The following is a 15002-nucleotide window of genomic DNA, read 5'->3' as shown; positions in this document are numbered from 1 at the left end:
AAGCTCGAAGCAGAGAAAAATTAAAAGAAAGTTAGAGTCATTTTTCAGTGGATTGCTGTGAAATCGTAAGTGAATGTTGCTAGGTAGCATGAGAGCCCCCCCACAATCAGGACGGCACTAGAGCAGGTGCAGTGATTATTTATTAACTTTAACTACTGCTCAGTCATCACCCCGGGCCATCAATATTGGTTAATTAGCATCATCATCTATGAGTTACTGCGAGGTAGGGAGCGATAACTACTTTGGCCAACTTGCTTTTCAACCGCCTCCTGGAGTTTAAAAGCTTTTTACACATCTGAATCGGACATGCCAGATGTTTGCGCCAGTCGTTTTGCAAATTCGTCTGTGGTAAGAATTGAGGCTCTTTGGGAAACAACTTTCCAAGAAATTCAAATATGTTGTTCCGATTCCATGACATCTATTCATTCCTTTTTTGCAAAGTACCTGTCCTCATTAGACTGGTGAGATGGGGCTATCACAGCTGATTACGGACGAGAGGCAGGGTAGACCCTGGACTAGTGGCTAGTCAATCACGTGGAATTCCACAACAATGTTCCCATTGGAAAGAATGTAAAGAGAACGACATTATCCCAGTATTATATATATTTTTTTTATTTTTCCCAATTTTTTTTAACACATTAAAGTAACACTAAGGAACTTTAAAACCTTAATAAAATATTTTTATAACTCTTCTGATGAAACATCAACTTAAAACTAGTTGAATGGTACCTTTGCCATGGCCTGAGCGGTCTGTATCATTTTTACTGGCACTAAACAACTTTGAGGAAGATGGTAGGAACACTGTCACACAAAAAAAAACTACAAATGTGCTGAATGCTTTATGGCATTCGTCACTTTCCCCTTTACCCATTCGTTTTTTTAAATTAAATCATTATAACTGTAATTCAACAAAATATGCCTATGCCTAATCTAATATTGGGGTCTAAAGAACTGAGCGATAAAAGAAAAAGGGGGTCTTCAAAGCAGAACATACTGTCCACTTGTTAATAATAATAATTTTTTTTTACTATTATATTTATTATATTTTCATTATTATAGAGCGAGAGAGGTATAGAGAGTTGTTTATTTTTGAGGGGGAGTGGCAAGAACAGATTAATGGCATTTTCATTAATTTCAGTGAAGAAGTATGATTTGAGATGCATGCTTTGAAAACGAGAAAATTTGAAATTAAATTCCTATCTCAAGACACCACTGTACGTTCCACAAAAAAATCGTAGCGGGGAACACTGGCTTGCTTAAAGTAATAAATGTTGCATAGTGTATAGAAAGTGTATTTACGATGTTTGCTGAACTGAGGTCTTATAAAGTGTGCTGAGGTCGCGCTTCACATCATGCAAGTTCAAGCTTGTGCAACTTTACAGGTGGTTGTCACCGGTCGCTTCCATTGTCATAACATTTAGTCATGGTTAAATTAGCAAATTGGATCAGTAGCTAATTGGAATCTGACCTCCTCTGTCCTCAACGTCTCCTCCTTTTCTCGTTATTACCCCATTAGCTCGAGGGGCATCTGTCCCATGAGGGTAAATGGCCACATTCATCCTTCATTCTGTCATTTATCTTCGGCAAGACGGTCTTGGAATGACAGCACGCCGCACGGAAGTATCGTGTCCATCGCCAAGGATGGACGCTAATAGAAGCCGTAGCTTGAATCTGGATTAATGACTTAGGGGAGAGAGAAAAAAGAAAGCTTCGCTATGGTAACCCTAGCCACGGATAATGTCTATAAATAGAACTGGCTTTTGGCTGGAGAGGGGTGGGCTAATGGAAATATTTTGCTGAGTTTTGCAGTTCCCTTCCTCAGTCATAAAAGTTGCCGCCAATCTCTCCTTCTGCCCGGGCTGTCCACCTCCTTCTCGCTATCTGCACATAATCCTTCCCTCTGGAAGAAAAAAAAATTCAAATTAAACCTGCGAGCAGCGATGAACAGGCCGGATAGAGGAGCCGATGCGAGTAGGGAGAGTTGGGAAGGCGTTACTGCATCATCAAACTTTGTCGTCATGCTCTGAAAAAAGCTAAAAAAGTTGAGCAATTCAGGGTGTGGTTCAAAGTTGATTTAGTTCAAGGGCAAGTTCGCGTTTGAAGGAGTCCTACTGACTGTAAAAAAAATAAAATAAAAAAAAGCCCCTTTATCAAAATGGCACACTTCCTATTTTCGTTTTTATTTATTTTTTAAGATAAATAATTATATTAATATTTTTGTGATCATCTTTTTTTAAAAAAAATTCTGTGACAACTTACCTTTAACGCGCCAGGTAAACACAATGAAAAAATTTAGCATTATCCATCTGTCGTCTAGTAAAGATGGTTTAAATATGGTGCTAATCGGACAAAATGTGAAGGGCAAGTTTGCTTTAAAGAGACCCCTAGAAATGGACAAAATGTCTAAAATGACATCCTCACAACAAAATGTATCTCCCATTTCTTGGATGGGATTTTCAGACTTTTTGGTGGGTCTACTCACTTTTTTTTGTGAGTCTGCTCATGATACCAACTGTCATGTTGCTACTGGCTTCAGCTGGTCTTAATTTTCTAAATATTCTGGGGTGTATTATTGAGCCAATTGAATAAGGTGAATATTTTATTGTAGGACAAACATCGTCAATAAGACCAAAACTGAATCTAAAATTTTCACAATTTAGGGTCACCCATCTGATGTTTATACATGGTTGAAATTTGGTAACACTGACAATGACTTTATCCAGTGACTATCATTGACTTTAAAATGGCCGCCTCAAACCAAAATGGCAGATTTAATGTGTGTTTTCGGGCAGGAGTTCTTGAGAGATTTTTGTGGGTTTACTCATGGTAGACATGAATGCTAAGTGAAACTACCATTGAGGGCATATTGATTTGTTTGTTTGTTTGTAATACCTCGAGAGAACCAAACTATTTTCACCAGCATGAACATGCCAGTGAAATTTAGTACATTTGTAGCTATGCGAAAGTGCTCAAAATGGCGATTTTGACACTAAGCAGGCTGAACATTTAAGTGTGTTAAAATGTCATCCTTATTCTTTTTTGATATGGTCGTGAGTGTTCAGGACTAGCACAATCCCTCAAGGGTGTCCTTCCTTTTCACTCCTCTTTCACGACGGCCGTGCATCATGGCTGTGACGTTAATGAGCGCCCAGCAATATTGGGATTAAACAGCTGCCTCTCGAAAAAAAAAAAAAAAACAGGAATAAACAAAATGTTCATATTGCGGGTCAGCGCACACACAAACGACAGAACGAATGTGGCTGGCGTTATCGGCGTCTCTGTGGCTGCATTGCAAACAATCAGTCACCCTCAGTAGACCTGGATGTAATGAAAGCAGCTTTACTACGCCACTAAATCACTCGACCTTTAGTGACGACCTGGAAGCACACACACGTTATCTGGTCTCTGTCGAGTCAGCTAGCCAACCCGCACTAATGTTTCACTTACTGCGGGCTTTCCCAAAACGAATAAATAACTTGCGCTGATACGCAAAATGGTTTCACTGGCGCATTCCGGCGCTTTGCTAGCATTGCGTCAAAGGACCTCTGATCCCGTAGTAATCTGTTTGACCGGCATAAAATCCTTCTGAATTGTACAGTCATGCTTTCTAAAATAGAAAAAAAAAATTTAGGGATGCAATGATATTTTCAACCGATACCGATAAACCAATAATTTAGAAAGTGCCAATGTTGATAACCGCTAAGTCAGCCGATAATTATTAATTAAAATTATAATTTTTTGCTGTCAATTATTTCCTGCCTCTTCCCCATGAGCCCTGCCCTCTTTTTCTTCCCCTGTGTGTATTTGCTGCTTGTCAAGATGACAACCGGTAACTCATTTTGAGTTTGCCAAAACAAAACAGTCATGTTTTAAAAATGCAACAAAAAAACTGCGAGGGTAACATTTTAGGGAGACACAGTAAAGAAAAACCCACACTGGCGACTGGTGTCTGTCAACACAAGGTTACGCGCATTATGATGTCACAAGTATGCGACACTAAAATAGGCGAAGTAGGGCACAACTTGAGCGACAACCACTAGAGATAGTCCAACGTGGAATGTCTATTATTATTGGCGGATTTCTTTATTATCTGGTTTATCTGTGTGACGTCAAAGTGGTTGATAATTGCCGCTAATTATCGCCAGATTTCTGTTATCTGGTTTATCTGTTTGACGTTGAATTGGCCGATATTATCGTGCATCCCTAAAATAAATAAATATATAAATACGAGTAAATCGCATTACGACTATATGGTAAGGTACCTTCACCTTGTTGGAGGCTAGCTTAAATATATTATTAGCAGTCGAGACTGGACCTCAACATCTCGACCTCTGATCCCATAGGGAACGACGGAAATGGAATTAATTCAGTAGTCAACCTGTAACCAAAAGTGAATACAGACAAACTGTACGAGCAATGTTTTTTGTTTGTTTTTTTAAACCGGATGTAGTCTGTTGGGACAGGCTTCAGATCCCTTTAACCCTAAAATGGATAAGCGGTAAAGAAAATGGATGGATGGATGGATGGTACACTCTAAAAATTGATTGGTTAAAACACTACCAATCAAGTTCATGTAAGTATTACTGAATAACATACTTTAACTTCCTTAGCATAAGTCTGGAAACAATATTTTAGGCTATGAGTGTTTTTCATACAAATATTTACTGTAATTATGACTTTAGTACTGCATTAGCGTTCGTTAGATACTCTATGACAACTCTATGAATTTAGCAATGTTTTTCCCCCTTCCGAAAAGATTCTTCCCAGTGCAGGTACACCAAGCGCACAGAATCACCTCATCATTTTCTACCGTGGTTTCAGACTCACCTGGCTTTATTGGGAAACATCCTGTTGGTAAACTGAGAGGCGAGGCCACGAAGACCAGTCCTTTTGCTCCCGGCATGTGACCTTACAAGATTCAGGTGTAATCTCATGGCTATGTGGAGGAAGCGATGCTCTAGCGTGACATGATCTTCTTCTTTTTTTTTTTCCTTCCTAGTGATTCCTAGATAAAAGCAATGAAGGAGAACCATGAATAAATGATCATCTCGCATCCAGAAGACCAATTCTATTCCTTCTGCGATTGCAGTAACGTAACCTCTCGGCAAAAATGCTATTAAAAAGTTGCTTCTTTAATGACTCCAGAAGCCCACCTTCCCTTCCTATAAAGCCCCCAGAGGGATAAACGAGGCCCATTAAGCAGCGAGATTCCCTAATGATGCTTTTGATCAGCGACTTGTCCTCGCGGGCATCACATCGCAGTTTAACACTTTGAGCCCGAGACGAGCTTTTGGAGATGAAAAGGGCAGCATGCACACGTCCTAATGAAGTTTAAGGCTTATAAAAGATGCTCGTGACAGGATCATTACGACCCTAAGCACTTCAAAGGGACACCTCGTACACGTGCTCGCGCCCGTCGTCTGCATCGCAAACCATTAAAATGACTTAAATCACGTCACGGGCTTCTTAACTCATGCTCAAAGGAGTCAACGAGATTTGATTCCGGGGTTCGACCAATTCATAAAGGGGAAGTCAACCTTAAACATTTCTTGACAATAATATTACATTTGTGGAATATGAGTTATGCAGCAAAATCCAGCCTTTATCCATCTCAGGGGGCGGCCATTTTGCCACTTACTTGCTGTGAACTTAAGATGACATCACAGTTGCTCAAAACGACCAATCTAAAGCTGAGCTGTGATTGGTTATTATTAACACCTGAGCAACTGTGATGTCATTTTCACTCAACAGCAAGTGGCAAAATGGCCGCCCCCTGAGATGGATGAAAACTGATGGATTTTACTGCTTAACTCGCTGGGGATTGTTGTCAGTAAGACCACATTTGAACCTTGTGTACTGAACAAATAGGTGATGCTAAATTGCAAAACGTTTGAGTTATTGTCATTACATGTGGCTGGAAAATAAAAAAGAACAAACTGTGAATACAATCTGTCTTTTTTTGTATTCAGTCTCTTTTGTTTTGTTTTCTCTCCCGCACAACAGAAGAGAATGCAATAAGATCCAATGACATCATCTGTCGCTCAAAAACGCTCCCAAAATGCAGTTGGAAAGAAAGGTGTTCAAAAGCGAGGACTTTTGTCTTTTGTTGTTTGTTTGTTTTTTGTGGCGAAAAAGTCGGGGATGATAAATGAGCTGCCGGGGGATGAGATAAATCACAACAGCACTATGTGAGTGCTCTATTCACATGTCAAGAATGCGAATGAGGATAGCCGAGACCTATGGTTGTGTTGGGAATACAGCAGTGTGTTTAAAAAAGTGACACTGCATATTGGATTCTGCTATTCCGGCTTCCTCTCACATTTTAAAGCATGCATATTAAGTTCACTTAAGACTTTAAATTGCCCTTGGGTGTGAATGTGATTGTGAATTGTTGTTTATTGATATGTGCCCTTGTGGTATTGATTGGCGACTCGTCCGGGGGTGTACCCCACCTGTCGCCCAAAGCCAGCTGGGGAGGCTCCAGCTCACCTGTGACCCTATCAAAACTGGGTACATTTTACATTGTATTGTTGAAAAAATAGGAGTGTCAGATTGCTGTATATACTGACAGACACTATAGGCTGCACTTGCTTCTCAAACCCCTGCTGGCCCCTCCCCTAAATTCCAAAGCACTGTTACTTATTCATAAAAAAAAATGGGGGGCCGAAGAAAATGACAGGAAGCTAAACTCTGAACATAAAAAATACATTGAAAATGTATGCCAAAATTTAACAGCAGTGTTCTGTCGTGGTGCGTCACGGTTCGGATAGGATCACGGATTTGAGTCACGGATTGGATAGTTTTTCGGATCAGCCAAAACTCCCCCCCAAAAAATAAGTAAGTAGTACCAATTTTTTAAAGCACTTTTTCCATAAAAAAAAAAAAATATCAATTCAAAATGTCAAATATAGCCGTGTAGGATTTAGTGTCTTCATTTATTTTGTCAAACGCCTTTTCCCTTAACACAACACATTTTTTAAGTGCAATATAAGGCATAAACTTTCTTATTTTTAAATGGTTCGTGTGTAAAATAACAAGGTATTAATGGCTGAAAATTGTGTTCCTATAATCTAAACAGCTACGTTTGACATTTTGAGTTGAATGTTTTTCTTTGTTTAATGGGCAAAAGTGTTTTATAAAATAAATGAAGACAAAGTTCTATTTATCTTTTTCAAAATAATAATAATAATAATGAAAAGACCTCAACGTGCAATTTAAGGCACTTTGCTTCCTTTAAACGTGGAGAGTGAATTAAAAAGTAGCCTTGGTCCAGAATATTGAAAAAGAATTCAAGTAAGCTTACAAGCAAACTTACTTATCAGGCGGCAGCCAGACACTCAAGACAGTCGTTGGTCATGCTAACAGCTAGCCGCTAGCCACTTACGTCGGAGACTTCTGTTGTGTCATACAATTACAGCGTAATTAATTAGTGGTTTCTTAGCGTCCTAAATTAGCAAATAAATATGAGTTCGGGATAGCGTTGTGTTGATGTTGGTCGCAACTACAATGTCAATCAACTATGATAAAGTAGCGTCTAAAAGGGAAGTCAAGCTAGCCATCACGTCACGACGTGGGCGAACTTCAAAGTAAAAGTGTACTAAGACTACTTGCTTTGCCGTCAATGTATTACTGCATTTGGTCAACTTTAATGTGAAGTTACCGTTGAGTATGTTTCAGCTTCCTTGACATGTCAAAATGGACTGTGAATGTGCAATGGCGTGATCCGAACCGTGGGGCCTGATCCGAACCGACCACGGATCAATGATGATCCGTTGCACCACTAGTGTTCTGGCTCCACACTACTCCAGACCACGATGCTTGAACTACACTCCACAATTTCTTGCTTTCACCTGAGAAATCGCTTCTATAGAAGTGTACTTAACTACTGTTTGCAAATACTGTAGTATATTTTCACAATTGTAGGCAATCATGGTGGAAATCAACTGCAGGTGCAGCGCCCCATCCTTCGACACACCGAGCGAGAAATAATGATGCCGATGTGTTCGAATGGCCCCCAGCAAATGCATTTTTCTCCATATTTTCTTCCCCAGGAACCAAACAAAGAAGGCACTAGACGCCGGATGCTTTATAATTAACAAGCGAGCACTACAGAATCTGTGAAAATGACGCGTAGTGCTGGAACAGATGGCGCGGGGCCACTCGAACACAGTAATGAAGTTCACTCCTATGGTGTGGTTTTTTTTCTGAAGCATTCAACGAGGGCGTTACGTTTCATTTATCCTGGCAACTCACACCTGATTTATTTACACATGTACCAACTGCGCTGCCAGCAGAGGCCATTTAATTTGCCGATAAATGCTCAAGTATTCAACATTAAGCCCTAACTTGGGAAATGTAATATTCGCTTCATAAGGATCCACTACAGCATGTTGAAGTTTTTTTTTTTTTCATTTAGGGAGGGAATACAAGCCATTTGTTGACCAAGCAAATAACACGTTACTATACAAGCTGTGCCTGTTTAAAAAGAAGAACTCAATGCACATTTTGTTTTTTATATACAAATTTGCTTTGCTTGGGGGTTAGCCTGGAGGCTGTAACTACTATTGTGAAGGTCGGGCCAATTTCTCTGGCCTACGAAAAGCTGGAAATATACAGTGTTTTCCCACATAATCCCAATTCTCGAATGGTGGATTCACATATTTGGACAGGTGGGTGTTCAATCTTTTTGAAATCAGTGATAAAATTTAAAAATCTAAATATCAGTCAGGTTGAAATGTCAGTTAACTACATTTGAATTATTTGCAACTGATGTGCATGTTCGAATTAAGTAAATCCAAAGGAGGGTTTTCTTTTATTATTATTATTATTATATTGTTATTATTATTTTAGTGTACGGCCATTTAATCCAGTCAGACATGACAAAAACAACAACAACTCCAAACCATTGAATCCACACGTTCATAATATATAATAGTAAAGATTTCCCCATAATGATATTCATAGACTTGTGCAGTATTACACGTGATCACATTTCCACATGCTTAATATCCTGTGGTTTTGACACCTCAGGCAGGCTTTAACAAAAGCAAAGATTTGCTTTTTCGCAGCTACTAATAGATCTTCGTTTGCTTTTCCATCACACCACTTTGCAACCATGAATCCTTAATGGAGTTTATTTTAGTTTTTTTCTTACTGTTTTTAAAATGTCATATAGGTAAAACCTTTGCGGAAAAAGCCTTCGGAAGACAAACGAAAGAAGCCCCCAGCGAAAATCGTACCGGACGTTGTAGTGTCCATGATGCCGCTCCTTTGTTGGCCTGCTCCATGGGAAGCGTATGATGTCGAAGCATTTCAAACAAGAGTTAACCTCTGCCTTTGTGATCAGCATCCATTGGATGTTTGAGGACGATAGAGCACTTGAACTGGAATCGCACCGCTTTGCCACAACACACACTTGACATTTTGGCACCTTCAATCAGCCTTGTGCTCTCAATGACAATCCATCGCGAAATGAAAACACTCAGCGTTCATGTGGTCGTAAATTATGCATCTCTGCTCAGCAATTAAAGCATTTGAAGTATTCCATGTACAAAAAAAAAGTGCACAATCTGTTCATTTTCACATTGGATCAGGGAGAGAAACAAGTTTTCTGACAAATGATGGAGGTAGGACTTGTGCTTGGGACAATTCTGGTCACTAATGCTCCGTAATTAGGCTGTTACTGACAAATTATGCAAATGTTTCCACCTAAAACACTTACCAGTGGGTGTTTTAATCCAGGATCCCTGTATGGGATAGTGAGTGCCTAGCAAAGAACGAACTTCATCGTTTACATCAACCATTCCGAGTATTATCCCAGTATCGTGAATCGTGACTTGCAGAAGTTTACATTTCACAGCGGTTGTTTTTTCTTGTGTCCTTCGCTTTCATTTTTTTTTTTTTTTTTTTTTTTAAGAGCTCAGTATTGTTCATTCGGAAATGTCATCATCATTGCTTTTTTTTTTTTTTTTTTATATATATATATATATATTTTTTTTTTTTTTTTTTTTTTGTGTGTGTGTGTGTGGGTGAGTATGTGTATGTGCGTGCGTGCGTGCGTGCGTGCGTGCGTGTATTTGTTAGCTCACCAGAAAACCTATTAGAAAAAATCTCATACCGTTCACCTAAACCGAACACCAGGAGACCCGAGGGGACCGAAGAAAACCAAGGAAGGTGAAATCCAGCACCGACCAGACACCCCCCACCAGAACTCCTCCCCAGCCCAAGAAACATCCAGACCCCAACAAATCCAAAAAACATAAAATCAGGGAGGCCTCAAGAGACCAAAGGAGAGACCGAGAAAAGGAAGGAAGGACAGACGAAGCCGCGTGAGATCCGCAGACACCAGCCTCCACCGATTCAATAACCTGAGGAGGAAACAGATTGTGTCTGAGTTTCGGTAGATGCTGGTGTGGTGGATCTGGCATGCATGAAAATCTCCACCAAAGAGGGGAGCCGTCGACCCCCGCCGGAACAGAGCAAGCGCAACACCTCAGGGCCCCCCAGAGGCAAGAGTTATGGTTGTACCCACGCGTTAGGGTCTGCTAGCATTGGGCTAGCTGCTAGCATCACGTTTACAGCGGCCGACTTGAATGACGTATGCGCTTATCTATATACGGTAACTGGATTAAGCGTGCGCATGGTGATGTGATGAGCGCAGGACTTCCGTACTATATGTAAGTTTGTGGATGAGCGGCGCACACCAGAACAGCTTTTTTTGATCAGAAAATATGTATTGTCAAGCGTACCTGAATGCTGACAGTGCGTTCTTTGCAAGTTGCGTTCCGGCCCACTTAAAACACTGACTACTACTACTTTTTGATGACGAGTGGCAGGCAAATCACACCTAGTTAGTTATGCTAGCTAACTAGCATGGCAAGCTAACAGAGCCCTTATTTTTTAATCAGTATTTTATTTACCCTATTGAATGTGACCTCCCAAATGTTTTAGAAAGTCAGGATGTTCCCACAGAAAGTGTGTGCATCTGTCGGTTCTTAGATATTTACTTTAACTGTGGCTGCCAAATATATCGATCAATCGATGCTATGATATGTGTGCAGTCAGTGGAGTGTCTTAGAAGACCGAAATCAAGGCAATGAGAGGCATTTGAATGTTTGCCAGCCTTGTATTAATAGGCAGTATAAGCTTGGAAAACGGTATGTTCACGTCCCTTGGCAAAGACATCACACTGTTCTGGTGATGGTGCTAATGGCATCAACAGATAATGTATTAGAGCCAGGGGGCGCAAACGAATACGTGAACCAGAGTGTCAGGTGTGTCTTGACAAATGTCCAATACTTGATTTATGGCTGTGAATTTTTTTTACATTTACTAGCTTACCTGGCTCCTTTGTTTCAAGTCCCTGAGAAAAATGCTTGGCTACAGATGGGACGACTTTTTGTCAAACAATCAGCTTATTGGGGAGACCCAAATGGGGCTTGTAAAGATAACGAAGACACTACAACTAAACTTTCTGAAAATGCTTTGACTCTGACCTGACTTGATCTTCTACTGTATTTGTGAAAGCAACCAGACACACCCTACTGCAGCAGTCTCAATTGAAATGTCCACAGTCCTCAATGGAACGAAGGGTTACTAAAGGTGGGCCAAGTGGTTAAAATGTCTCCAGCAAGCTAAGTAGACATGTCATTCGTTTTGTTTACCTCCCAATGCTAAATCTGTGGCGTGCAGCTGGAGGCTGGGGTTCAGTGTTCTGTATATTCCCCCCGTGGACTTTATGAAGCCGTCACTCTATAAAGTTTATGAAGCATTGACAGCATTTCCTGGTGACTGAAGAGACTTCATTTGCAACACAGTTAAGCAATATAGTAAAAGAATGGTAGTCAATAATCTTTTATGACATTCTTTTCTGCTGTAAATTATGTCGATGCGGAAGCCGCCGAGAACAATAATATTCGTGATTGTGCGCGAGAATTATCATTAAAATTCCATCAAGCACATTCGATGTTAAGCCAGATGTGATTTTTTTTTTCCCTCTCCAGTGCCAACTGTCAAGAGTCAACCATGGTCAATGCACCTGATCAACTCAGAGTCAGGTCACTCCGCCACTCTCAGAGAGTCGCTTTAATGGAGAAGCAGGCCGAGCAGCGTCAGCCGAGGGTTTATTACTGTACCTCGACACCTGTCAGAGATGATTGGGCTGTGTAATTGAGGGTCAGAATGAAAGAGGCCACTCGCGGCTGCCTCGTCTCTGACATGACGGCGTGACGCGGAGTGATGGTCAGTAATGTAAAAAGTCTCCGGAGAGCTTCTCCTGCCCGGCTCGAGTAGTGATTTGGGAAATGGATTCCATGCGGTACGTCATTACAAGAGTGCTTCTCTCTCATATTCAGCTCCACCTGCTATTATGATTCATTTATCACGAGTGGGAACCCGTTCCTGCTCACCACCACCACCACCCCGAGCGAGTCCTCTGTTCATGCCATTTGTAAATGTGTTGGGACATTAGCGAAGGAATAAATTGTAGCTTAACATACATAGCACAATTTTAGCGCGCCAGATTGCTGGTGGGCCAAGCTGTGCAAAGCTGTGAAGCCATGTGAGGGTAAACACAGATTGACCACAGTGCGGGCCAGAGTGGCGGCTACATCAACAATGACAAGATATGTGACCTTAGTCTAATCAATTCCTTGAGTTGTCTTTGGTATTTACAGTCTTGGTCTTGTCTTGGTCACGATACACTCTTGTCTTGATAATGTCTTAGTTTTGGTTGGTGTGGTCTTGACTATAACACTGTGTGTTTGAATGGCAGTCTGCTTCTATATGTGCCCAATGATTGATTGGTGACCAGTTCACGTTGTAGTCCACCTCTTACCCAAACGTTAGTTGGGATAAGTTCCAATTCACAGGGACCCTGAATAGGCTAAGCAATATAGAAAATGAATAGCCGGAACTAGCATTTGCTCTTTAGCTCAAAATAATCATTTTGGTACCTTAAATTAATCACCATGTACTGTAATTTACCATGGTAAACTCCACTAAACACCAATGTCATTTACAATAATGACTGAACAAGATACTATGACTTGCTTTTTGATTTCCTTGACTCGATTTGCAAGTCATTTGTGGAGCTCGACAGGACATCATTTTTGCCGCAGTATCTTGAGACTTGCTAAAAACTTCCGATGCCTTACTCCCTGTTCTGCTCTTCGTCTTTCCAGGTGGTGGGCCAGATCGACAAACTGACGTCAGACTTTGACTTTGACCTGGATCCGGATGACTGGACGGTGGCGACGGCGAGCAGTACGTCCAGCAGCGAGCGCGGCCTCGGGGAAGCTTTCCGCCTCGACTTCCTCAACGCCGACGTGCTGTCCGACAGCTGGGAGTTTTGCGGTTACCTGGAGTCGGCCAGTGGGGCTTGTGCCCGCACGCCTAGCGAGCCGCCGATGGGCTACTACCCACGAGCGCCCCCGGGCCGAGGGACAATACCCACCCAGACGCCCACCCTAGGCCCCGCCGCCACCGCTTCAGTCTACTCACAAATGAACGGCGGGCTTCCCATCCCCAACGGCCCGCGGATCATCACGCCGGATTCATCTAGCGAGGAGGCCAGCAGCTCCACGCACAGCCACAAGACGAGAGAGAGGGTTCGATTCAGCGACAAGATCCTCTACCACGCCCTGTGCTGCGACGACGACGACGAAGAGGAGCAGGAGGACCTACCAGATGACAAGAGTGGCCGCGCCACGCCTGACAGCGACAGCGAGCCGAGCCTCCTGGCCGAGCCACTCCCCCCCAAACGTTCTTCATCCGAGCACTCGCTCCTCCACAACTGCCTCGACCCCTCTTATGTACCCCTGTCGGCGAGAGGCATGACGGGAGCACACACGTTACCCAGGAAAGGCCTCCTGAACCCCGGCTGCCGTAAAAAACTCCTGCGAAACAGCAGCACACAAACTGTGTCGGATAAGAGCACCCAAACTGTACTGCCCTATATTCCAAACAAACAGAAAACAAAGGAGCACTGAGCCAGCCGGAACCTTCCTCCGTTTATCATACAGCTCACCACAAGAACTGTGCATTATTTAATATTAAATACATAGCTAATAGATTAATACACAAATAAATCAATTACTAAATAAAGAAATGATATATGGGGAAAAAAATCACTGGGCTCCCTAAATTCATTCCAAAACTCAGGTTAGGAACGTGCATTGAATCTTGGTTATAAGAGTGAAATTTGGCTTTAATCCCTAAACCTTAACCCTAAACCCTAAATCTAACCTAACCCTAATACAAATCCCTACCACTAACCAATACCCATAAATACCCCCCCCCCTGTTTTCCTTCTTTTTTTTATCCCCCCACCTCTCCCTTCATTTTTGTGTTTTTAGACTTTTTACTATATAAAAGGTCTTTTTTTAAATCAGTGCCTTACTCCATGGACCTAACCCCGATCCCGAGCACTAACCCATAATCCATAACTTCCCTGCAAATCCCTTACCTAAACTCCAACCCTTTAACCACTAACCTCCAAACCATAATATCAACTATCATTCCATTACCTACATCCCAAAATTAAACCTTACCCTGCAATGCAACTTCTAATTCTAACCGTAACCCCAAACACAAACCTTTAACATAATTTGAACCTTAACCCCTGATCCTAACAGCATCATTGCATCTGTGTTTTTCCACTTCAGGCTGTTGTTATGGCGACGGTGAGGACAAAATGTTACACTTGCTATTGTGGTTTCAAGTCTGGTTTATTTATATCGTGCTAAGTCACAACAGAAGTAAACTCAAGGCACTTGAGGTCTAGAACAACACTTCTCACACGTTAAACAAATCCGCCGGAACTCCACGTGAACAAGCACTACAGCAAGGAACCCAACTAAGATTCAGTGCGGGGCGGCCGGAGAAGAATTTGGAGAAAAGTGAGCTGGAGGTGAGTCACGTTATTCATGCTAGTTTTCATACTCAGTTAGCATTAGCATTAGCCAGCTAGGTTGACCATTGCACACTTCTATTTGAGTGAAAAT

General features: G+C 41.7%; 1 protein-coding gene across 2 annotated transcripts in view; it reads left to right on the top strand.

Annotated features, from left to right (window-relative positions):
* The window catches only part of insyn1 (inhibitory synaptic factor 1), a 74620-nt gene extending 60353 nt beyond the window's left edge, over positions 1-14267 (top strand). For both annotated transcript variants that reach the window (XM_086072073.1, XM_086072074.1), the window contains exon 3: positions 13182-14267. In XM_086072073.1, the coding sequence (XP_085928199.1) occupies positions 13182-13988 (807 nt within the window). In that variant the 3' untranslated portion in view covers positions 13989-14267. The remainder of the gene's footprint in view (positions 1-13181) is intronic.
* The last annotated feature ends 735 nt before the right edge of the window (positions 14268-15002 follow it).

The sequence above is a fragment of the Leptonotus elevatus genome, chromosome 3 (genome assembly GCF_054856555.1).
Source record: "Leptonotus elevatus isolate MCC_2025b chromosome 3, RoL_Lele_1.0, whole genome shotgun sequence".
In the NCBI taxonomy this organism is placed as follows: domain Eukaryota; kingdom Metazoa; phylum Chordata; class Actinopteri; order Syngnathiformes; family Syngnathidae; genus Leptonotus; species Leptonotus elevatus.
The sequence above is the reverse complement of the archived record's forward strand: the minus strand, read 5'-3'. Positions and strand labels throughout refer to the sequence as shown.